At 36.1% G+C, this 26750-nt stretch overlaps 1 protein-coding gene across 3 annotated transcripts; it reads right to left on the minus strand.

Annotated features, from left to right (window-relative positions):
* Window positions 1-784: 784 nt before the first annotated feature.
* On the minus strand, window positions 785-26750 carry LOC132307681 (uncharacterized). Of its 3 annotated transcripts, none has more exons than XM_059805505.1 (21): window positions 26456-26750; window positions 25766-25883; window positions 22616-22672; window positions 22256-22283; window positions 22040-22162; window positions 18757-18868; window positions 18525-18562; window positions 18320-18373; window positions 10836-10904; window positions 10547-10663; window positions 10291-10359; window positions 7689-7768; window positions 5473-5592; window positions 5120-5393; window positions 4916-5005; window positions 4640-4807; window positions 3873-4006; window positions 3612-3750; window positions 1528-1652; window positions 1237-1419; window positions 785-983 (listed from the first exon to the last, which is right to left on the minus strand). In XM_059805505.1, the coding sequence occupies exons 2-21, from the start codon at window positions 25858-25860 to the stop codon at window positions 944-946; spliced, it is 2115 nt and encodes a 704-aa protein (XP_059661488.1). In that variant the 5' UTR covers window positions 25861-25883; window positions 26456-26750; the 3' UTR covers window positions 785-943. The 3 variants fall into 3 exon arrangements, with proteins under 3 accessions (XP_059661488.1, XP_059661487.1, XP_059661486.1); XM_059805504.1 differs by having other exon boundaries at window positions 5120-5396; window positions 25766-25892; XM_059805503.1 differs by having other exon boundaries at window positions 5120-5396; window positions 26456-26749.

Consider the following 26750-nt stretch of genomic DNA (forward strand, 5'->3'; position numbering starts at 1 on the left):
AAAATGTTTCATAAAAAATTCCGTTCATTTTTCATTTCATGCTATTTACATTTAATCAAACGGAGCCAAAAGGACTGCTAGAGATCTCCATTTATAACATATTTGCTTTCAGAAGACATTGTATCCATTCAGAAGTGTACAATCTGTAAATTCCAATTCATTAAACAGCAGGGAGCTTGACTAGTTTATTTTTAAATTTAAATATTATTAGTATTATTTTTATTTATAATTTCATAAAAAATACACTCGCACACCAACTTTCTCCTATAAGAACTTAACAGAAAGCACCATTAGACACTGGTAATGATCACAATTGGGTTGAAAAACAAAGATGAATATTTCTTATAAGCCAGGTAAAAATGTAGTTGCCGATTAAACTCGAATTGACAAAAGAAATTGGCTGCTAAACATCTACATCTCCGAAAGATGCCAACGTGTATCTAATTATGGTTTAGTTGTCCACAGCCTAACTCACATCAGATTTGGGGTTGAAGCAAACCGTGAAGCAGCAATATCATATTTCTTCCTTATTCTTTTATCTGGAACTATTTATGAACCAAAAGGAAAGGAACCAAGAGAAATTAGGAATGCTGAAATAGCCTTTTCAATACGACATTTTTGTCCCATAATGTTTGGCAGACATAAAATGCTGCACAAAACTTGTATCAAGATTACCATGAATACAAAATTTGTACCAAGATAATCATTGACAACTACTCTTATTAATATTATATTGACAATGTGCCAATAGCAACCTAGTTACACATCAAGATTCAACTATAAATGACAAGTAATGAATAATAAAATTTCTTGGACCAAGAGAAGAATAATAATGATAATTAAATACAAGTTCCCTCTATAATGATATTTACATTGAATAAAAATTAAATAATAAACAGAACACACTAATAAGCGCAGACGCAAACCATCTTCCGACCTCCTTTTAAGTTGGGTTCAAATCTCGTGAAGCTTGGCCTTGCCATCTGCAGTGCGCAAGTGTATAGGTCATGAACAAACATATATCGTACTAATAACAAAGGATCAACTTGCATCAGAGCCACTAGAAGAGCAGAGCTAGAGGCACCCACAAGAACAATTTATTGTTGGGCCTTGATCTTCCATTTTCAAGCCATGAGGTCTTGAAATAGGCTGCTCGAGAATTAAGTACTCAGATGCACAATTTTTCCCTAGTACTGAATCAATTATCAGGTATATGAAAACAATCACTTGACAAACCTTGAGAGCAAGAACCTCGCAAGTGAACCTAGATTGGCGTTTGAATGAAGTTCCTTGTTTTGTTGCTTCTTCCGGTTATCGACTTCCACATTTGTATTCTCCGTCTTTTCAGTAGTCGTCTTGCCCTTAGTGAAGATGTGAGCTGCCATCTCCTGCAGATCTTTCAACGAAGCCTCCCTTGAACTGCACATATTTTCTCCCAAATGAGTTGCATAACTATACAACAAAAACCATATTCAAGTATATATATAATGACATGGCAAGCATAAGAGTAAGAAGGAACTAATGAACCTTCCCAGCCGATGGAGCAACCTTGTGACAAGAACTTCACAAGACCCGGGCTTCATTAGCTCCATATCCATGAGTGAATTCACCACTGCATGCACAACCGACCCTTCTGAATCATCAGCAACAGCCTGCATTATATATACCCCAACACATTTATATAGGAAGATTTTGCATCTCAGCCCAATTTGGTCCATAAAACTCTGAAAACTCCTACATGTAGATGCGTATATGTTTGGGGTATAGGATCTACCCAAGACCTTGGTGGAAAGACTAAAAATACTGAAATACCATCATTAAAAATGTGATCCGACTGATTCGCAGACAAGTATTTTCTTAGGAAAAAAATAATAATAACTACCCAATCTAAATTAATAAAAAGAAGGGGACCTTGCTATGACTAAAATCAAATAATGCTCCTAAATTTCCGTGATGGGGCTCATTTATGATTGAATAATGAATTTCAAAGCAAGCCCTAGCTACTATAAATAGCTTATCAAGGAATACCTGGTCAGACTCAAGGTTAGATATATTGGCTACACAGACAGGCTAAAACAATGTTTCTTGGTGGTGCTATAGCTAGCTCAACGGAAAGAACTTGAGAAATGAAGCTCAATATTTGTGCTTATACATATGCCACACATTCGTATTTACTTCTCCAAAAAGCATCTTAGTACTACTATGGTATAAAGGCATTTAAGGACATTCAATATCTCAATAAAATCCTTTGTGTCTGCTTGAGCTACTCTAGAAAACTACAACCAAGTTTTAGGGATGTTATGCACCAAGATTCAAGCCTTCAAACTTTTGAGCTGCGGATCTATATAACAGATAAATCTCGTACTTATTGAACAATAAAAAATAAAAAATATTTGAATAGTTCTTGTCACCTTAGAAGTTGATTTTGATTTGTAAAATATAATTTCTCACGAGTAGCAACGACACACAAGGCTAAGATTGTGACATTGTCACCAAGTAGAATCATTTTTTTACATAATTGACTAATGTTCTCATGTTGAACGCTTTATACCACATAAAACTACATTTTACCATAAAACTAAAAAGAATATTAGGAAAATATGGAAATTTAGTAGTGTCTCCATGTCATTGTGTTTAAGGATTTGGATAAATACCAAAAAAAATTACCCTACCCATGTAACATAGCTCACAACATTATCTAGTCCAGAAGCCCTTATTTATGTCATTCTCAGTGCATCTCAACTCTAACCACCATAGTTTTAGGAAAGAACGTATAGATCCTTCATCTTCTGAATTCATCAAATCCTACTAAACATAAGATTTTTAAAATGGTATCTTAATTAAGTTATGAATGTAACTTTCAGCGCACTTAATCATCAACTTCATACGCCTCTTTCAATCTTTTGTATCCAACTGCCGTATCAAAATCATGGTGTTCTTTGAATTCAGCCGTAATGGATACTTTACAAACTTCCCTCTCAACATATTTGTGTCTTTCAAACCTTTCTCAGCCCTAGTTATGGCCAAGCCTTTTAACAGGAGTGCAGGACCTCTCGGCAAAATGCCATTTCAAACAAGAATTAGGTAACAATCACTTTCAGATTCTACGGAAATATTTTTTCTGCTTTTTACTTAAAAACCAGACATATAAACCCACAGGCATTAATTTCCTATTCCAAACCTTAATCTTTCTCACTCCATTCTATCTTTCCATAAACCAACCTATTCCTTGTTTTGAGGTTTTACTCATTTTCGGACTCCAAACATCTGATCTCTTTCTTTGACACGTTGAAATATGACCACACGTTACGACTAAATCATGTTATAAAATTAAGTTTTCTCCAAGGATAACCTTATACTCCTTACTTATGGTAGTCACCAATGAAGCAGTTTTGAAGATCAAGTCATCATCCGAGTTCAACAATTTTTGTCTACTAAATAATAAATTCATAATGATAACTTTTAATTTTAAAAACGACTCTGCATTTAAGTTGATTTTATATCCAAATGTGGCACTTATAGATATTATTATCTCAAGGATGCCTCAATTCCAAAACTATGAGCAATGCAAGGTTACCTCTATCACAAAAATTGGAGTCCCTAGTGCTCACCTCTTTTAATGAAGGAATGAGCAAAATTGATAATGAGGTGGATGATGATGCTGCAGAAATTCTGGCACGGTCTTCTTCATCACTTACTCGGTGTGATCTTGAAAAGGCATTTTGTGCATCAAGATAATCGCGAGAAGGTCTGAAGTAGGACGGAATGGGGAAGAGGAGAGGGAAAAATAGTATGGCATTCAATTAGAATTTATATAATCAAATCTCAAACATTCCACTCCAAGCCAAAAGACTAGCAGCAAGTCAACATACCCTGAAGAATCATAATTGTTTGTTAATTGCTCTGGTTTTGTACTTTCTTGCTCATCTCTGTTGAGCTTACCCAGTGCAGACCTTTCTCGAGCATTTCCTCCTTTCCTTGATCCCCCTTGAATCACAGCTTTTGCCTGAATGAAATACCAGCAAAATAAAGCATTTTAATGCAAACCAGTAGTCCCATATGTAATATTAGATAATTCTTCAGTGACCAGTATAATTTAGAATTTTAAAATCCAATCAGAAAAATGTCAAAGAATAAGTCCAGAATTAATGGACAAAATTTAAAAGCCAACAACAATTATATGTAATTCAAGGGGAAAAGAGAGAAAGAGTTAATGAATTCTAGAAAGACAAAGATCGAAAAAACACTCTCCACCTATGTCGTGCTTATTGTCTTAACTTTACACAACTGGTCTCAAGGGCGGAAAAAAGGGTAGTATTAGGTATTTTACAGTTGGCATAAAATCTTTGCTACACCCCTCATGAACTCAAATCCAGAATATGAGTAAATAACAGGCATGTCTGAGTTCAGATGATGAACTTCAAGTAGAACATCAAATACCCGGATTTCCATGAAAAATTCAGAGCAAGCTGATAATTTTTGTGACAATTCACAGTTGTCAATGCATATTTAACAAAAACAAATTATTACATAATGAAATTTTGATTTATGATTTGCTTTTTATAAAACTCTGAAATTAACGTACAGTGCTAGCAAGCTAATTGGAATAGACTGTAAACTATTTTAAAAAATAAACTACCTCTGCAAGGTTTACTGCACTGTCTTCAAGTGATGAACTTGAAGTTCTTTCTTGGAACCCCAGTCTGGATTTTGGAGTTCGGGGAGAATCAAAATCGTCATGTTGTCCGCGGTAAACAACAGTGCCACTGGTGGAAGCATCCTCAAAAGAAGCATATGTGCTGCTAGACTAAATGGCATATTGAAACCTAATCAAGATAATGGAAAGGGGGCCACAAGGAGATACACATTTCATCTACTTAAAATTTTCACCATCTCACTCACAGAGTAGAGATACCTGAGTACTATGATCACTAAATACAGCTGATGACTGAACTCGCGACGGTCGTACAACAACAGTTCCTGTCCCACTCACTGACAAATCTTCCTGTAAATTAAGCACATTAAACAGCCTCAGGAGAAATAAGGACAGGCGACTGTGTATCTATCACTGTTCCAAAACATAACAAATGCTCTGAGAGATAAGTTGACTGATTATTACATTATCATGGTAAGAATCTTGGTCCTCATCATGGCTGTTATCTCCGACATCTTCCTCAAGGGAAACTTCTGATGAATCATAAAGGGCACTTCCATAAGTAGATGATGATCGATAACCACCATCAGAATTTTTACTTGGGGTAGCTTGATTGTACGGAACCTCTGCTTTTCTCTCTCTAATTTGAGGTGGTTTCAGAACACTTCTCACTGTTCCAGTACCAGACGATCCGCCAATGCTGAAGTCCCATCCAGCATTTCTTAGGGTTCTTCCCTGACTACTGTATTACTGGTACCAGTCAATCAACAATTAACTTACACAACAAGCATAACAAGTAATCAAGATAGTCAACCCACCTGGCCCGGACAGTTTCTTCACCTCTTGAATCTCTTGTCACCTTCACCGTGTCAGATGCCCCACCTCTAGGGCTGTTTCTAGTTTCAGCTTCTTCTTCTACTTTGAACTTTGGGCGCTCTCTGTCAAGACAATAGCAAACTCAATTAGATCACTATGTTAAATAAGCTAACAAAAATGCTCTTGTGAATAGAATAAAATATCTGTTGATATGCTGACATCTCCATCAATATCTCCAATATCTTCAATGTGCGGAAAATATCTGTGGATGTCTGACATGGATGTCTTTAACAGCAAGCCAGAACAAGCGGAACTATTACTCTGTTTTTTTTCTCCAATTTATTATGACCAAAGTTAAATTTTCTTCCATGCGGTATGCTAATTTAGAACTTTTCATGAGACAAACACACGTCTTTGAATCAGAAATCATCAAGAACTAATGCCCGAGTAATAGTTCAGCTTGTTCTGGCTTGCTGTTAAAGACATCCATGTCAGACATGAACATACATTAATATATTTTTAACACAGATGTAAACTCTAACAGTGTGTTTGAATAAGCAGAAGGGAAAGGAAAGGGAATAATAGCATTAGTTAGGACATGGGAGAGGAAAGAAGAAATGAAAGCTAACTAGGAAGCGGGGAAAAGTAGTGGTGACCCCCTCATCTTGTTTGGGAAAGATGGTGCCTAAAAAAAATAAAAATAAAAATAAAAAGTAAATATATATTTTATCATGCAACTAAAAAGGGTAAAAGATAAATTCACTTGTCATTAGATATAGGGGCAAAAGGGCTTAACTTCCCTTCTTTCCTCCAACTTTTCGGTTTTAGTTCCTCCTTTTTCTTTCATATTCTTCCTCATTTTTAATATAAACATATTTCATCTTCTCCTCTTTTCTTTTCTTTTACTTTCAATTCTCTCAATCGAATAGGCCTAAGGGAGGGACCATCTCCACAGCCCTCTCGGTGCATTTACAGCCTCATTAAAAAGATATTGGGATTTGGCCAGGCCATTCTTCACTAACTGCAAAATAATTGCTCGAAAACGGATAAAAAAAACTTAAAGTATCAACAGAACAAATGATCAGCACACAATAAAAATTCTCTGTTCAAAGAAACAAACGCCTATTCATTCTGTCTCGGCTCTCACGCATCAAAGCATCCTTAAATTCTCTCTCCTCTGTCTCTATGTATATGAATTATGTAGCTTATCGGAAAAATGTAAATATATTATGTACAAATATGTGTACACAGTGAAAGACAACTAAGTGAACCTTGCAAAGATATAAATAAACTAGTCAACTTCAGCTGGTCCTTCCCCATCCTCCATCTTCCCTTCCTACTTGGTCATTTTGCACATCTCACTGTATCCAAGTTGGTCATTGTGTATCTCATTGTACCATCACATGATAAATAGCAAGAACTTGAAAATCAAAAACAAGAGTACACAGTAGAAAAGAAGTTAGTTCATACAAAACTTTAGGACCCTTGGTTCATACAAAACTTTAGGACCCCCCGAGCCACAAGAGAGGTTTCCATATACACAATAAAAATCAGCCTATTTCTCCTCCAATTCTAATTGGAAGTCGTTTTTCTATCCCTTGCCATCTGCCTATATAACCCCCTCGCCACCAGTCCACTATTTACACCATATGATGCCCTCTTAAAAATTTGTAATGTCTATTGGCGTCATTGGGTCTACAAATCAGATTCAAGGCGATCTTAGCAAATTAGTTCTCAGCTGAACTAATCATACCAGGCATGGCCATGCCAGCATCTGGTGGGAATTGTGCGCTAGGCTGACATTTGGCTTGTTACATGCTAGTGCAAATGGGTACACAGAATTTGGGAAGTTACTCGTTCCCAATACAAATATATGGTAGCTACTACTTCACCATGGAAGGAAATATGAATCAGTGAACTTCTAAAACAATGTGCATCAGAGAGAGAAATGTGCGCAGTTTTCAAGTTCGAGTAAACAAAAATGTGTTCTCATTTATTTATTTTTTTCATTTGAAGGTGATTTAGCTATTATGTTAACTTACTCGAATTATCATCAGGTTGAGAAGGGTAGTCAGGTCAAATCCTAGTTTCACAATTACAAGGCTGTGGCTACAGCTAAAAGCAGGCAGATACAGTATCACCCTCATTTTAAGAGCTATAACAGCAAAATTTTATATACATTTGAAGTTAAGATACTAGGAATAGGAAGGCAGCACACCTTATTCTCTCCAAAAGCCTTGGACTCTTCCTAGCGTTCCTGATAAAACGGTGCTTCAGAAGTTCCTTGGCACTTAGCCTCTGAAATCAACAAGACAAAAGATATGGCATGAGAAAATCTATAATTTTCAGCGATGGTCAAGCTTAGTAATGGAAGATCATGCCACCACCTCATCTAATTCCAACTGCATGGTTTTAATAGGCAAAAGGTGGAGACAAACCTTTTGTTCTCTAGTAAGTTGAAGCATTAGATTTATAAATTCTGGTGTATGGATCAAGTAAAGTTGATCCTTTAAATGAACTTCACAACAAATACAGACCATTACAAGCATCTTGTTATTACTTGCTTTCAGCCTAACAAATAGCCACAAAGGAGTCTTGAAACTATATATCAAGTGCTTTTCTATTCATTTAACTGTGTCAAAAGTTACTAACCAAAAATGCCATCATATTGAATTTTCAAAGTTTTCATGCATAAAACATACACAGGAAATGTTACTCTAGACAAGTAAATTCTTTGACACAAATTTGAGAGATGAGAAGACAATCCCATTTCAGACACAGTGACATTCAAGGCTTCATGTCTGAAATCTCAGTCATAAGCAAGTTGCAATATTCATATTATGTGCTTCATAAGTGCCTGAGACTACTGACTGTGCAAACTCTTGTAGGGCAAGCATCAGGGATGCAGCTCAAGGTATCAAACTTATGTTTCATGGATTGTCTCACCTTTCAAAACTATGCATCACTAAAGGAAACATGTACTCCACACCCCAAACTGATTCCATACCGTCACAGATTGAAAATTTTGAAGATAACCTCACTTTTTGTTGGCAAATGTTACCTTTACTCAAGATATAATTTTCTCACAAATTCACACGTTCCATTTCCCAAGACATAGACAGGAAACAACTTCAAAGGAAATTCTGTATTGTTGCATCTAAAACCAACTCTCGTGCAAGAAACTTTAAGGTGCCAAATGTGCATATCTAAATCATAAAAAAATATTGTTATGCACTTATACGTGAAACCCAACCTTTGCAGAGCACTCCAGAATGAGAGTTGGAACCTATAAATTCTTTTTGGGGGTTGCCATATGAACACCATGTTCATGGGAAGAGGAATTTTTTCAATGTATGATTGTGCTCGGTAGTGATAAAAAGGTTGGGCAAACTGAAAATGGAACCTCTACTCCATCAAAGGATCACCTGTTCCGCTCTCGTCACAAGGCCCACAATAAGCAAAGGGGAGTCGACCTCCACTGTCTAGGGCGTTTAGGCTGTTTGGAAAATTGGCATGGACCCTAGGGGAGTCACAACACTTCTAGAAATGCTCCAGCTTGGAAGCTGAATAACATCTCAAGAAAACCATTTCTACCTGATTGAACCCAAACGAAAAACTTCACTAAAACAAAAGTTAATATTTCAACAGGTCATTCAAGGAGAGAAGACTGCCCCTGGTAATTTTTACTCATTCAGTATAGTTATGTCCTTGTATCAAAATTCTTGGTCTCTAAAGAGTTCAATGTCAATTAATTATAGAAGGAAATGTCTGCAATGGACAAAATGGAAACATTACCATAACTGCCAGTAATCCAATAACTTACTATGCCAGAAAAGAAATTGCTGGAAAATGCATTTTGTTTTCATATAGATGTGATTTTTCCAATCTTATCCAACAAACATTCAACACCATGCATAATTTAAATAGTCCTGGTCTTTTTTTCTTTTTTCCTTTTAGTGATTGTAACCTCAATTGGAGGTCCAACCTATGAAATCTACACGGCAAGTGCTAGGAAGAGCAGTTATGTGTCTTTTAGAAGTATCCAAAATGCATGCAACACCATGTAGAGTTTTGAGTATCAGAGATTGTTAAAGTAATTGTCGACATACGGCACCAAGAACTAGAGGGCCAAAACTAGAGTCAGATGACCTCATCCATTCACTTTATATATTGTCTAGATATTGAAAACATCCTGTGAAGTTCTTCTTAACAATTTTCCTTTCTCCTTGTCCTTTTGTTGTCGTGGGAGAGTTGAGGGAAAGGGCAAGTGAAATCTGTCCATAGTTCATTGTTCACACAAATGCATATCTCATCCCAATTATCGTTGGCCATAGTCTAGTGGTGATCCCACCTAACAGAGTGTTGGAGGGAACACTGGAGATTAACATAAACTTCAGTTTTATGTTTGCACGAAGTGGCTGCACTCAAACTTAAACGCGCATCTTCACATTTGTTAGCCCGAAGGCCCTAAAATTTTATCATTGCGCCAAGCAATGGCCCCAATAAGCATCAAATGTACAATATGTGAATTATGAATACATATAAAGATGACACCAGTGTTAACATTCTTAGGCTTTCCAATTTTAAAGACTGATAGCAGAAGCATATCCAATTACATATAACTCAATAAAACCCTTTCTGAAAATTTATAGAATTTGCTACATAAAACTGATTAAGTAAAGTGGATAATAATATAGTCCTAAATAACATGCAGTTTCATGAACAACCCATAAGTTTCTCCATAGTCCATAAGCCAAGAAAGTTTCAAAATAAGAAGAGCCAAATAGAAGGGAAGGGAGTAGGAGGTTATGAGTAACTACCTCGGCTGGCACCTTCTTTAAACACAGCGAAACAAATTCTTTCATAAGACGAGAAAAATGCTCATCCAGCTGCACAACAAACATTAAGCGTCAATGGCTCTGAATTGGAAAGATTGATTAAGGCATATGGTAAAAAGAATCTGACTAATCAAAATCAACCAACAAGAATAGTTAGCCAACATGAAATCAGAAAGCCTACAGGAAGAAGGAAACTAAGAAAAAATGAGAGGGAGAAATTAAATCATAGAAAGTAAACCTGTGGTGGATTTTCTCGAGGTATAATGAAAAGAACTCTCATTGGGTGGAGATCTGCAAGTGGTGGTTCCCCTCTTGCCATCTCAATTGCAGTTATCCCTAAAGACCAAATATCTGCCTGTATCAAGCAAAGACTTCCAGCATATGAAAATTGATCATGGCTCGAAAAACTAGGATATGAGAAATTGAAAGGGGAGAGAAGTCGACATTGATGATGCTTCGATGACAACAAAGAAAAACAAATAACCCAAAAATAAAAAGGCACCAAAGGATACTGATGCAATAGATACCTTCTCATTGTATCCATCTGAATTCTGAATTACTTCTGGAGCCATCCAAAAAGGTGTTCCTACAAACGTCTGTCATTAATAAATGCATTAGTGTGAAGTCATGATGACTCATGCACATATTTTCCCACCTCATTGTAAGGAAATAGAAAACAAAAACAAAAAAGGAAAAACCGAATATAACTATATAACTTTTAGAAAAATCATCCATAGATAGCATAAGTAGGCAGGGATAGGAATCCGGGCAGTCAGAAAGTATTGCTGTGTACTATGAATTTTTTTTCTTTCTTTTTTTATTTTATTTTATTGAACAGCAGAATTTTTTTTTTTAATAAAAAATGGGAGCTTTTACTACACGATCAGCAAAAGGGACTTTTACACATTCAACCGAAATTTCTGTGACCATTAAACCTTGTGTTTATGAAAATGATGATGCCTGTTTGGCACTTAATGTGTGTGTGTGTGTGTGTGTGCGAGCGTGTGAGAGAGAGGAAGAGAGAGAGAGAGAGATTTAATAAAACATAAAAGTATACTTTCTAGTGATAACACGCGTTATACAGCCAAGGGCTATTATTTATTGCTATTATTTATTATACAGAACCATTTCAAACTGAACAATAATCTAAAATATGTACACATCTTCAGCACCAAAACCTCTTTTACTTGTCAAAATATATATATATGTGTGTGTGTGTGTGTACACACAACTCAACAAAGCCTTTTCCCAAAAATTTGGAGCTAACAAAAGTAATTTATAAAAATAAAATAAAATAAGGTATTTGATTCAGGGTGAAAGAACTACAAGGAAAAGAGAGAGGCCAACAAGGAAATTGATGAAAAAAAAGAAAAGAAAAGAAAAAGGGTGTTAGAATGTTATATATATATATATATATGTTGGGCCATTATGTAATTACATTATATTAGTAGGCCCTTGTGTTATTAAGGAGGCTTGTATCCCTTATATAAGCCTATATAGGCTTATTTGGTGTGTGTAGGTGAAAGATATATACATTTGTTCTCTCTGTTCTCTCTATCTCTCATGATAAACAACATGGTATCAGAGCGGGTTGTAGTTGTGATTGCATCTGGGTTGGGTTGTTCTTCTACAAATCAAAATCAAAATCAAAATCAAGATCGAAGCCAACTCTATTCTTCGCTGAAGATTTGTTCGTCGTTCTCAGATCTGACTCGCTGAAGATTTGTTCGTCGTTCTCAAATCTGACGCCTTTCGTTTTGCTGGTCGAGGCTTCCTTGGCTGTCGCAAGTTGCAGAAGCTCCATCATCGCGATCCCTCTCCGCTCCGTTGTTAGATCGCTGTTTTTTTTTGTTGTTGTTGGGTTGTCGTCACCGCTGCAAGGGCTAGGGTGTGTACTAGCCTTGTTTTTCCATTGTGAATCTCGGGTGCTGGAATTTCTTGTCGGTGGTAGCGTTCTGGTTCTTGCCGGCGCTGATTGTGAAGGAGAAGGGTGGTGTTTGGCTGCAGGAGTGAGGCTATTCCAACCCTGGTTTACTAAACCTGGGATAGTTATTCCAACCCTGGTTTCGTAAACCAGGGATAGCCCAGATTCGGCCCGTTTGACCAGATCCGATCCGTTTGTCCAGATCCGACCCGTTTGTCCAGATTCAACCCGTTATCCGGATCCGACCCGCTCGTCCAAATCCGGCCCGTATCCGGATCCGACCCGTTTGCCTAGATCCGACTTGTTCTCGGATCCGACCCGTTTGCCCAGGTTCGGCCCGAATACCAATTCTGCTTCATATTTTCTTCTCTGTTTTGCTGGGTAAGACATGGCCTCCACTTCAGATTTGTTTTCTCCCAATTCTGGTCTTCATTCTTCCATGACTTCTGTTAAACTCAATGGGAAGAACTATATACTGTGGGCTAAATCAGTTAAAATTTTTCTCAAAGGTAGAGGCCTTGGTAATCATCTGACTAAAGAGAAACTCAAGGAAACTGATGCTTCTTTTGATGCATGGGAAAAGGAAGATGCTCAGATCATTTCTGTGATGATAAACAGTATTGAACCCCAAATTAGTACAACTTTACTTTATTTAGATACAGCAAAGGAGATATGGGACAGATTGCAGCAACTGTATTCTGGGACAAGTAATATCACTCATGTTTATGAGCTTTGTAAGCAGTATTATCATCTTGAACAAGGTAGTCACAGTATAGAAGAGTATTATTCCAAAGTTATGGGCATTTGTGAGGGAGCTGAATATGTATCAGCCCATTACTGCTGATGTTCGCAGTATGCAACAACAACGTGAGGACTTTAATGTTGTTCGTTTTCTTACTGGTTTGTCCTCAGTTTATGAGTCTTTTCGTTCACAGATTATGGGCAGTCCCACACTTCCATCTCTTGCTGATGTGTTTTCTAGACTTCAGCGCGCTACACTTGTCAGTGATACCTCCACTTTGAATACTGGGCAGAGTGGTGAGCGTTCAGCATTGATTGTTTCAAAGGGTGAAAATACTGTTTTCCGTGGAGGTCGTGGGGGACGCTCCACACGTGGCGGTCGTGATTCATGGGGAGGACGTGGCCGTGGCAGGGAATCACGAAAATGTACTCATTGTGGTCTTTCTAATCATACTGTGAATTTTTGTTGGGACCTTCATGGGAAACCATCTAGTTATGCAAATCAAGTTTCCTCCTCTCCGAATGATGTTGCTTCTGGGTCTCATAATGTAGTTGAATCAGATACGGTCCCTGTCTCACGTGATGAGTATACTCAGTTTTTGTCTTATAAGCAAGCATCTAATTCATCTTCCACGGCTACCTTTGCCCAGTCAGGTACTGCACCCACATGTCTATTGTCTTCCACTCGCAGTCCTTGGATCATAGACACTGGAGCATCCGATCATATGACTGGATGTTCTTCTCTTCTATCTGATTTTAATTCTGTACCTCCTTCTCAAAGAGTTACCCTTGCTAACGGTTCCTCCGCTAAGGTTTCAGGTTTGGGGACAACTCAACTTAGTGATTCCTTGTCTCTCTCATCTGTTTTATATGTTCCTCAATTTCCCTTTAATTTAATGTCTGTCAGTAAGCTTACTAAATCTCTTCAGTGCTCTGTTACATTTTATCCTACTTTTTGTGTGTTTCAGGATCTCAAGACGAAGAAGACGATTGGTACGGGGAATGAAGCTGGTGGCTTATATTACTTTGATGTGGCACCTTATCCTGTGGCTCTTCAGTCTTCTCTGTCTCCATTCCAGTGGCACTGTCGTCTTGGACACCCGTCACTTCAAGTTTTGCAGCGTCAAGTTCCTAGTCTTAGTAATTTGAAATTCTTGTCATGTGAGGTTTGTCAACTTAGTAAGCACCATCGTGTGTCTTTCAAGTCTAGGGTTAATAATCGTGTCTCTAGTCCTTTTCATTTGGTTCATTCAGATGTATGGGGTCCAATAAAGCATTCTTCAATCAATAAATTTCATTATTTTGTGACATTTGTGGATGATTATTCTCGCCTGACTTGGTTGTTTTTAATGAAAGATCGTTCTGAGTTATTTTTAATTTTTCAAAAATTTCGAAAATAAATCAAAACTCAGTTTGGCTGTCCCATTCGTATTTTACGTTCTGATAATGCTAAGGAATATTCTGCAACCCCTTTTGATACCTATCTTAGTGATAAAGGAATTATTCATCAAAATTCATGTGTTTATACTTCTCAACAAGATGGAGTTGCAGAACGTAAGAATCGACACCTCTTAGAAGTAACCCGTGCTCTTTTGTTTCATATGCGCATGCCTAAACGGTTTTGGGGTGATGCTGTTCTTACTGCCTGTCATCTTATTAACCGTATGCCGTCATCTGTATTACATGGCAAATCTCCACATTCTATTTTATTTCCTGATTCTCCTTTGTTCTCTCACTCCTCGAGTTTTTGGCTGCGTCTGTTATGTCCACAATCTTGGTCCTGGTTTTGATAAACTTGACCCACGTGCCACAAAGTGTGTATTTCTTGGATACTCTCATTCTCATAAAGGTTATCGTTGTTATAATCCTGTTTCTCAACGATACTTTATTAGCGTGGATGTGACCTTTTGTGAGTCCGTCCCATATTTTTCAGATAGTGATTCAATTCTTGATATTACTTCTGAGTCGCTTCTTCCTGCGGTTCCACTTCCCTCACTTTCTCTTCAGCCTAGATCTCCTTTGCCTGCCCCGTTACAGGTGTACACTCGAAGACCAAAGCCATCTGCTGTCGTGCCTCCTCCATCGTCTTCAGAGTCTTTGGATCCAACACCTTCCACTGTGTCTGAATCCTTGCCTATTGCACTACGTAAGGCTCCTCGCTCCTGTGTTACTAAACATCCCATTGCTCAGTATGTCTCTTATAATTCCTTATCGCCATCTTTCTCATGTTTTTCCTCTCAATTGTCTACTACATTTGTTCCTAAAACTGTGCAGGATGCTTTGTCTGATTCGGGCTGGAGGAAAAGCCATGCAAGATGAAATTGATGCTTTGCATCAGAATGACACGTGGAATCTTGTTCCTTTATCTCCAGGTGTCAAACCAGTTGGTTGTCGCTGGGTCTACACTGTGAAGTATATTCCAGATGGTTCCGTTGAGCGGTTAAAAGCTCGTCTTGTTGCCAAAGGTTATACCCAGACTTATGGTATTGACTATGATGAGACGTTTGCCCCTGTTGCTAAGATTTCTTCTATTCGTGTTTTGATTTCTCTTGCTGCTAATAGACATTGGCCTCTGTTTCAGTTAGACGTTAAAAATGCTTTTTTGCATGGTGATTTAGTCGAAGAGGTTTATATGGAGCAACCACCTGGGTTTGTTTCTCAGGGGGAGTCTCTTCACACTGTTTGTCGCCTTAAAAAGGCCCTATATGGATTGAAACAATCTCCACGGGCTTGGTTTGGAAAATTCTCTGAGGCAGCATTAAAATTTGGTCTTAACATATGTCAGACTGACCATTCGGTATTTCACCAGCGCACTAAAGCTGGCTTCATCTTTCTTGTTGTATATGTAGATGATATTGTGATCACAGGTGATGATTCTGAAGGCATTGCTAAGTTGAAATTGTTTCTGCAATATCGATTCCACACTAAAGACTTGGGTAAACTTAGGTATTTCTTGGGTATTGAAGTTGCTAGATCCAAGAAGGGTATAAGTTTATCACAACGAAAATATGTGTTGGATTTATTAGAAGAAACAGGTATGTTGGGTGGTCGCCCGGTTGATGCTCCTATGGATTCGAATACAAAACTTGTGTCTGATAAGGATGATCTATTTAATGATCCGGGCAGATTTTGTCGTCTAGTTGGGAAATTAATTTATCTCACTATCACTCGACTTGATATTTCATATGCAGTTAGTGTTGTAAGTCAGTTTATGGGAGCTCCTAGAATGCCACATTGGATTGCTGTTCTTCGGATTATCCGATATCTCAAGCAAGCTCCAGGTGTTGGGTTACTATATAAATCAAATGGTCATCTCAGGGTGGAAGGTTTTACAGATGCCGATTGGGCTGGTTCTCCTTCAGATAGGAGATCTACTACAGGCTACTACACATTTGTAGGAGGCAATCTTGTTACATGGCGAAGTAAAAAGCAAACGGTGGTAGCTCGATCTAGTGCTGAAGCTGAGTATAGGGCAATGGCTCATACTACTAGTGAGTTGACCTGGATACAACATTTTCTAAAAGAAATTGGGTTGACAGTTGAAGTTCCTACTCCATTGTTCTGTGATAATCAAGCAGCAATTCACATTGCCTCAAATCCTGTGTTTCATGAGAGGACCAAACATATTGAAGTTGATTGTCACTTCATTCGAGAAAAGATATTGCTTGGGAGCATCTCTACTCCATTCGTGAAGTCTGAAGATCAATTAGCTGATATGTTTACCAAAGCATTGGATCATAACCGGTTAAGAACTATCTGTTCCAAGCTAGGATTATTTGATATATATTCTCCAGCTTGAGGGGGAGTGTTAGAATGTTATATATATATATATGTTGGGCCATTATGTAATTACATTATATTAGTAGGCCCTTGTGTTATTAAGGAGGCTTTTATCCCTTATATAAGCCTATATAGGCTTATTTGGTGTGTGTAGGTGAAAGATATATACATTTGTTCTCTCTGTTCTCTCTATCTCTCATGATAAACAACAAAGGGAAACAAGATGGCCTATAATTTAGAAGAGTATATAATAAGATAGAGCCAAATGGGAAACTTTTAAGCATGCTCAGCCCTAAGTGGTTTGGCCTTGAGGCTTTATTGAAAAAAAAATAGAAGAATTTGTAAAGGGGGAACACGGTAAATGAGGGGGCAAAATAGCACTTAAAAGGAGCAGTGATCAGATATTCATTGTTAACATTGCCAAACGAACTATAAGTACCACCAACTTAAAACACACGGCCTTCTTTAAATCTCACTTCTATAGATTAATGAATTAAAACTGTTTAAAATTAATATCACCACTCACATCTACACACACGGAGAAATAACTACCAGACAGAATGCCCACTCATGAGTGGAACAGTTCACAAAAGGAGGGTCCCTAACACTTTAACTTGACAACAAACAACAGCTGAAAGAAGAATGACCTATAAAGTCATCCAACTCAACTCAACAGACTTTTCCCAACTATTTGGGGTCAACTAAATCAATTCCATTCTGCTCTATCTAAGGCCTTTACCTCAATCAAACTACATGTTATAAAATATTTCCTTACTAATTTTACTCAAGTTCATTTTGGTCTTTCCCTGTCCTAGCATTACCCTCAGTGTGGACCATGTTACTCATTCTAATTGGTGCAAACCATGATAACCATCTAATTGATTTTCAGTCATTTTCTCTCCAATGGGTGCTACTTCAACCATCTCACGATTGTGTTCATTTCTAATTTTACCCTATTTTGTCTTCTTTTTTTAATTTTTTTTTTTTATCAGGTAAGTAATCACACACACTTTGCCCACGCCCAGGCTTGAACACCTCCCCCCTCTTTTTTTAGTATGGGGAGGTTATTTCATTGGGATAGAGGCCCTTTCCCTCACATCCATCCCAACATTTACAGTTTCGCTGCACCCACTTTATGCATATACACTGGATTACAACGGATTAGCTGTCCAACATTCGATCTTAGAGGAATACACCAGATTACATAATATCTAGATGCACTCCCCCATTTAACCAATCTTGCCTTGTAACAACTCATCTCCAATTTTCCTTCATTGTGAATTACCAAGCCTAAACAGCAAAAAATGCACTTTTTGATATCTATTGATCCTCAATTTTCACTAAATTCCTTTTTGTATTTCTAGATTTACTAAAATCACACTCCATATTTTCAATTTATTCCAACTGATCTTAAATCTTTTTATTCTAGAGATTCCCTCCAAATCTTTTATTTAGCACTCACCCCTTCTCTAGTTTCATCAATTAAAACAATATCATCAGTATATGACCCAGAAAGTTATCCACAGATATTAATCAAAAATGAAGCCAAACACAAAACAACAATACCTTTCTTCTTGAAATTGTCCGCGTTAATTGCGCAGAAACACCAAAGTCTGCAACCTATCACAAGGTCGATAACATGAACTTTGAGCAAACAAGAAAGTAGTGCATCAGGCTCTGTCCACAATATGTATGCACTTCTTCCAATTATTCAGCCTCAGCATAAGTAATACAAAAAAAAAATCACATTGTTTGAGCACAAGGACTGTACCTTAACATCACCATTCTCAGTCAACAAAATGTTTGCAGCTGCAAAAATTATAATAAGGGCTGTCATTAAACCAATACTTACAGAAGACAAAAGGCACATTTCGTAAGGATATTAACATAGTAGTACAAATGAGAAGGCACTGATTTTTCAAGCAAATGTATATGAAATGAAGCTTTAGTATGAGATTTGTAGAAATGTCTTGGTATCACTATAATACTGATGTATTTAAAACCTTTGATATCTCTGTGAATCTTCCCTTCATTGTGGAGATATTCAATTGCGTGCAGCAAATCGCGTAAGATGCAAGCTATAGACATTTCATCCAGTGGCTGACCTGGTTGAATCTGAATGGGCACAATCTGAATTAGCATCCAAAATAACACTGCTTAAGAGAGAATTAGTTTACATAGATTTATCACAAAATGTGTATTGTAGATATATACATACATCTACACAGACAACAGGAAGGGAAAAGCAATTCATTCTGTCCACTAGTTCAGGAAATTAAAATGCGAAGATGATGATATCAACAAAGTGCACCAAAGAAGTTTTGGTAAATTGCACCACTAAAATGGGCTATCTGGCTAGGTGTACTGAAGAACATTAAATCTAGATTTCTTTTTTCTTTACTTCCTTCTGATCTGCTATACTGGACAATTAGTGTGTCAATAGTATATAAGATCTTTTTCAGTTGCAAAATTATGGCATTAGCTCTAAATCTGAAAAGACTAAATCATAGGAATGGATGGAGGAAAAATAGATAGATCAAAAGACATTAATCAAAAAGAATAAGCTGTTGGAATAAGGTGATGTATGTTACTATCAACTTCACTAGTTCTTCAGAACCTAAAACCTCAGTTACTGCTGGGGAAAGTGGATCAAGCTTGTGGATTTACGAGATCCGGAGAAGGCGAGAAGATTTCATTGAAAAACTGTAGTATGACATAAATGGCAATACAGCGTATAATTTCTATATGAAAAACCCTAAGATAGCTACCAAACTCTGAAGGCTTGCAACAATAGTGAAGGGTGATATTGGTATATCTCATAAACTTAATTTAAATACAAATAAGAATCCTATTTTTTACCAACTGGAGTCGGCTATATGAATCCTATTTTTTTATTCTGTTTTATCTACGGCCACAACCTCAGTCAAACCACATGTTATTAAATCCTCCTTACAATCTCTATACATGTTAATTTTGGTTTCCTCCTTCCCCTAGAATACACTCGATGTGGACCATGTCACTTTTGCTAAATGGTACACTTAGTTGTCTTCTTAACACAACTCCAAACCATCTTAATCGATTCTCCCAATTTATGTCCAATGCTGTTTACTTCAATCATGTAACAAATGTGTTCATTTATAATTCTATCCTTTCTTTTACCGCCGCACATTCATCTCAAGATTCACATTTTCAACACACTATGCATATGCTGTTTCTTATCTGTCCAACATTATGTCCCATAAGAACGGCTAGTCTAATAGCTATTTTATAGAACTTCCCTATCAATCTTAGAGGGATAAGACAATCACACAATATACTAAACACACTCCATTTAACCCATCTTGCCTTGATTATATTATTAACATCACTCTTCATTATGAATAATTGACCCTTAATAACAAAAATGTTCACTTTTTGGTATCTATTGATCCTCAATCTTCACTTTATACCTATTTTTATTTTAGATTTACTAAAATTGCACTCCATATATTTATTTTTATTCCTATTTATGTTACATTTTAAATTCTAAAGTTCCCCTCCAGACCTCAAATTTAGCACCTACTTCTCTAGTTTCATCAATCAAAACAAATATCATAAGCAAATAACATACATCATGGAATCTCATCCTGAATGTATCTCAGTTCATCCAAGGCAGCAAGATATTGGCATAATGCTGACCCTTGATGTAAACCTACAATAATTGAAAATTCACTTGATTTTACAACAACCATTCTAACTGTAGTCGCGCATCCATTATAATTCATAAATGTCCAAATACTTTTCACACCAAAGATAATAAATTCAAATGAATATTTAATGCCAGATTATGCTCTTGCTCCAAAGCAATGATCAAGATTCAAGTTTCTATTAGATAGAACCCCGTATAAAACATTAGTTGAGTCGCTAAATCCTCCTAAAATATAAACCTCCATTGAACTGGAAGAATTGGCATGAATCTCTCTCCAATACTCACTCCCATAAAATTGGTAGCCCATGCCCCAATTTCTTCCACCTATTTATCTTATATTATTTTTCAATATGGATGCAAGGAGTTCCACTCCAGGTCACAACAAGAATATATATAGGTCCCAATCCTCGAGAATAAGGACGTGACTATTTATTATTCAAATTCATTTTTACTCTAGCAACAAGACGAAACTCCACTTAATAGTTAATACCCACATATATTTTAGACATACTTACTTACTTGCATTAATACATGCCTAGGAGCTCAGTGGCAGTATCTATTCTGAAGTGCCTTGAAATTCTGTTTATGCTCATACTCACTCTAGTTTTTGGCTTTAACTCAACACTCCAAGTTTCTAGATCAAGAAAGAACAACGAACCTACTTCAGACAAGTTCCAAAAATTCATATAATGACATTTAGGAGATAGTCACTTACTGAGGAAAATATTACTTTTTAAGAGAGATTTTATGATGAAAAAGGTATTCCAATTACAAAAGAGCTATCATATGATTACTTTTTCCAAGATAAAGTGACTAATCCTTTCCAATAATAGTTTCAGAAATATTTTATGATGAAAAAGGCATTTCGATTACAAAAGAGCTATCAAATGATTAATTGTTCAAACATAAAGTGACTAATCCTTTCCGATAATAGTTTCGGTTCTAAATGCATCCTCTACTAGAGTTTTTATGAACAATTTGATTTCACTCCATTGTTTTAATTTTCCTAAACTAAATTTCTGAATTGGTATATAGTTATATTATATATAACACTTGGGTGATTTGTGCATTTCCAAAACCTTGAATGAAATCCAAGGATATCCACTTACACAGCCATTTTTGTATTGTGCTTCTATGAAGTATAAACCAAGTAGTGGAGCCTTGAGGAAGAAGCTTAACAGTAAATATATAATTTAAGAAATAAGTGGTTTATGCAATTCATTATACAAGGGGCACGGTTAATTGTCATTTGTTTAAAAGAAATTAAAATGACTTTTGCAACCTGATATGCCGTTTAATAACGAATAGAAAAGCTACTTTGCTTGACTCCTTTATCAAATACATCAATATCAACTATATCCATTATATAACAACTAAGCACCAATATGATTTCTGGAATGGTATTTCATTGCAAAGCTAGATGAATATTCTCTCACAAAGAAACAATAAAATGACATGCTTGTAATCTATATGGTACATATGCTATAGATGGAAAATATGAACATTAAAAACAACTATTGAATTCTCAAATTCTTCAAATTGAAAAAACAAAAAACAAAAATTGCAGAAATGTTCTGAAGTGAATACAAGTAACCTACCAGATCAGCAACAGAGCCACCAGCCATGTATTCCATTACAATCCATAATTTCGTTTGGTGGAGGTAGGAACCATAATACTCCGTAATGTATGGAGAACGACATTGTGATAGAACTGCAATTTCCTGGAGCAATGATTTAGATGAGAAACTTAAATAATTTCTTTGCAACAAAATTTTCTTTGCAACAAAATCTCCATCAAGAATGTGGACAAATACCTTCTGAATGTCCTCAATTTCATCCTCTCTGTGGAAGAAAAATTTCAGAACAAACTTCAGAATTAACACAATACACAAACTAAATAATTTATAAATACAACTACAGGTATCTTATGCCGTGATATAATTGGATTTTCTTTCACAGAAGGGTTGTGCAAATCGTTATTGGCCGGGCAGCTATTACCAACGATCAAATTACTCTTTTTGCTTTAGGGCAAAAGGAAACCGTCTGATACTATTTTTTTTCCCTCAGTAGAAGGAGAAAGAGAATACTGGAATCATATATTAGTAGTTGGAGCAAGCATCTAAACTTGTAAAAGTGAGGACAGATTATCAGAACAGAAATATCTATATACTCACGATTCTTCCAAATCAATAACTTTAATAGCAACCTCTTTCTTAAGCTCCTTATCAAACCTGCAAACCAAGACAAACATCAGGGCTACTGCATCAGTGTACAAACAGATCTTCACATTATGATCATAGACTACTAAAAAACTCATGTGTTTGTAACAGTAGAGTTCAATTTATAACTGAGAGAAACACACAAGACATTCGCAGTCTGAACTATAGTCTATATCTGCCTATGTATTTCAGATGTAATCATGGTTAATTTTGAGTCATGAGACACAAGAAAAGTACATCTCTTTGATATAGCCCTGTGTTTCACAATCTTACAGGGATCACAGAGTTAAACAAGTGGACTAAAAAATAATGCAAACTAACATGCATAGGCAGACCTGTGAAGGGACAAATTTTTTTAATAGATTTCCTATGAATAACGAGCATAAAAATATTTAAAAAATAAATAAATAAAAGTAAAATAGCAAATGGCCCCTCCAATGTCTATAAAGATCTCAATTTAAGCCGTATATTTAGGGGGAAAGGTCATGAGGGAACGAACTAGCACCCTATGTTACATTAGAGTATGGCAATTCATACCTATATAGGGGTGGATAGGTCTTATGGATACCTTTTGTGAATAGCTGACTCTTCAAATTTAGTCAATGTCTTTTTCAGTTTATTTAGTTATCAACATGTCTCAATCACAATCATAGATGCATAAAGCAGTAAAAAATAATGTATAGTGTTTATGGATACCTTTTGTGAATAGCTGACTCTTCAAATTTAGTCAATGTCTTTTTCAGTTTATTTAGTTATCAACATGTCTCAATCACAATCATAGATGCATAAAGCAGTAAAAAATAATGTATAGTGTTCAACAGAAATAATTTTTTTGTCATGGATTGTGTTCAACAGTAATTGGAAGCATGTTGGTTATATGAAATTTCTTGCAAGATTTTTGGAAGTAAAAACATGAAAACATGTGTGGTAAAAAAGTGTTGCAAGATTGAGAAACAAGATGGCTAGTTAAAAAAGGCCACCCTTTTTTCTTTCTTGGTACTGTTTACCACTACAGTGTTTTGTTACAGTGCGAAAACCTTAGGAAACACCAATTTGGTGTTTCCGATTTGGACCTCTTTCGGCAAGAAACGTAATACTATTCAAATCGCAACAAAAGTTACCAAACATGTTTTTGGTGTTTTGTTTTATTACAGTACACCACCCGCAACGTAAAACATGAAACAAAAGCAGTTCCCAAACAGGCCCTAAGTTGCAAAATGTTAAACCCAAGAATCCCCTAATAACCTTTGACCCAAACTTATGCCAGACGACCCTTCTCGTATTCTTGATGCTACCAGTCAACAAACTTGATCACCGACGGGTTTAATTGACAGGTTTGCTCCTTGCTTTGAATCACTCAATTATATAGAGTATGATAGTCTCTGGTCTAGAACGATTCTTAAAACTCTCTTTAAAAGATAGAAACTCTCAATAATATATAAAGAGATACTAGACATCTCCTAGACTGACAATAATCTCATATTAATAGCCAATGTAGGAATCCTATATGAAATAGGAAAATAAAAAAAATTAAAATTCTGGTTTTCAAAAGTTCCCAAACAGTTTTATCTTGATTGGTTGATCACAGCAAAGTTCGAGTGATCAAACTGTTACAGTAGTCTTCAAGCGATCGGCTCGCCAGGCTCGATTAATCGACCTATCGATTGAAGCTCACTAGAGTTGATTCAAGTTATGTTTCAGCAATCAAAGCTTTATTTAAAGCTCGCTGTTTTTCAACAATTTTTATGTTCTTAATTTCAGTGAATCCATCAAATTTTTAATAGGTTAATGAGTTTAATTTTGAGAAACAAGTTTAAACACTATTTTTGAGCCTTTAAAAGAGAAAACCTAGGTCTTGGAAGGTCCGTCTATATAACAAATCAATTCAACCTAAATTCCTAAGCCCACTAAGGTTTTATCTTTACCTTATCCTAAACATGTGATTGAGCTTGATGAAAAGTTTGACATGTTCTTTGTTGTTCTTCATCTTCATCACTCCTATAGTTGTAGACAAGCTCAAAACATTTTGTTCAACCACACGACTCAATATTTTAACAGGACAAAATCTAAATATAAGCGCATTACCCTTCTTTTTTTTTCATTTTATGCATATAATGATTTATGAAGTACTTTTGATTAGTAGATAATCTTATCTTAAATATTCTTTTATGTTAAAAATATATACTAAGACCCCTATTGTAAAGAAGAAAAAAAATTATGATTTACAACATTTTAAAACATTACAGAGATGATCCAATATCAGCATTTCACCATAATACTCTCATACTTAAAAATTAGTGAATTGGCATGAGTTGGCATGCATGCACTTCAGAGTAGTTTTACCATCTCCTATGTTACTTAATTTTTGATAAACTACAAGTTATACCATTTGCTATGCCAGTTAAATGTTGATAAACACTCAACATAATAATAAAAGATATAGAGTGGCTAATGGGACTGCAAATTATCAGCAAAACTGATGCATGTACCATCAATCCAGATACATACCATGATCATCTAGAGTGTCTTAAATATAGGATCACTGGAAGCTCATTGTGCAATTAAATCAAGTGATGCAGTGTGCATCATTCATTTATCATATGCAAGATTTGGCAAACCGAACAAAAAATAATCAAATGCTGAAACAAGAAGTCAAATCTCATCCTCTAAAATGATGGAATGACAAAAATTGAGTGTGAACCCCACATTAAGTGCTCCCATTGATCTAGTAATCTCATGTATCTTTGTTTCAATAAGAAATAATTTCATTTATCGTTAAAACTACAGAGAGATGAGTAATAGAAACCTAAAGCTTTAATGTCTTAGTTTTGATGACCTTCAAAATAAACTTTTTTTATTGAATTTATATTACACCAAAAAACTTTATAGATACAGAAAATGAATTAGAACAATCCAGATCATTTCATCCTACACTTAAATAACTGTGAAGTTTTAAACTTTTTGAAGTTTTAAATGTCTTTAATACGCATAGAAAAACCCAGGACTGTAAAGTTCACTTAATAGCATCCTGTTGAAGCAAAATGTGAGATTCGACTAGTAGTAGTGGAATCATAAACAGAACAGAATCAAACATCTGACACTTACGCTTTGTAGACATCTCCAAATGACCCTTTTCCAATCAGTTCTAAGTCACTAAATCTGGACCCTGAGGCCTCCGCAAGAGCAGCAATATCAGCCATCTTTATATACAAACCCTTTCGGCCTTCATCCTCTCAAGTATGTAAATCAAACAAACAAATCAGAGGAACGCTTACCAAAATAATAATAATAATAATAATAATAAAGACCCTCAATTCAAATATCTCTATATATCCTACTCTGACTTCTACTTCAGATAGCTGAATTGGTAAATTCAGAAAATGGGTTTTTGTGTGATTCAAAAAGTTGGCTTCAACAAAAGCTTAGAAACAACATTAAAATCACTAAAATCCATCAATATATGACTTTCTCAATGTAATCAAGCATATAACAAGCAAAATCAAACGCAATTCGAGACACAATAAATGTTTAAAAAGTAAAGTAAATTTATAGCACAATGTAAGAACTCTGGCGTCAAATTACAGCATTGAGTTTCACCTTGCAATACAATCGAAAAAAATTTGTTAGGTAAAGTGGGTAACAAAAAAATGACATCCCAACCAGTTGAGGTTCTCGAACGTCACTGCTTCAATTTGTGACAACAAAACGAAAGCGAAATACCAGCGAAAAATATCTTCAATGTGGGGTTTGTCAAACAACTTTAGGGGTTAGTAAATCTTAGGGTTTCGAACTTACCCGTAATGCGAATTTTGAGTGGCAAAAGAACTCGTCGATAACGGTGGATTTATAGCAATGAAGAAAAATATACAGATCCAGAATGTGTCAAGAAGCCATGGATCTCCATCTTTCTTTCTCTCACTGCTTACTCTCTCTCTCTATTCTCTCTCCTTCCTTCTGGGGCCTCGTTTCAGAGGCTTTGCTTGCTGTCTTGAAGCAGTAGGGATCGAGGAGAAGGAGAGAAAAAGAATGTCGTAGTTTCTAAAGTTGTTTTCTCCTCCTGTGGAGTTTTATTTTTTTTTTTTTTTTTTTT

The sequence above is a fragment of the Cornus florida genome, unplaced genomic scaffold (genome assembly GCF_030987335.1).
Source record: "Cornus florida cultivar Cherokee Brave unplaced genomic scaffold, ASM3098733v1 CherokeeBrave_3.0.0_Hap2_Chr05, whole genome shotgun sequence".
Taxonomy (NCBI): domain Eukaryota; kingdom Viridiplantae; phylum Streptophyta; class Magnoliopsida; order Cornales; family Cornaceae; genus Cornus; species Cornus florida.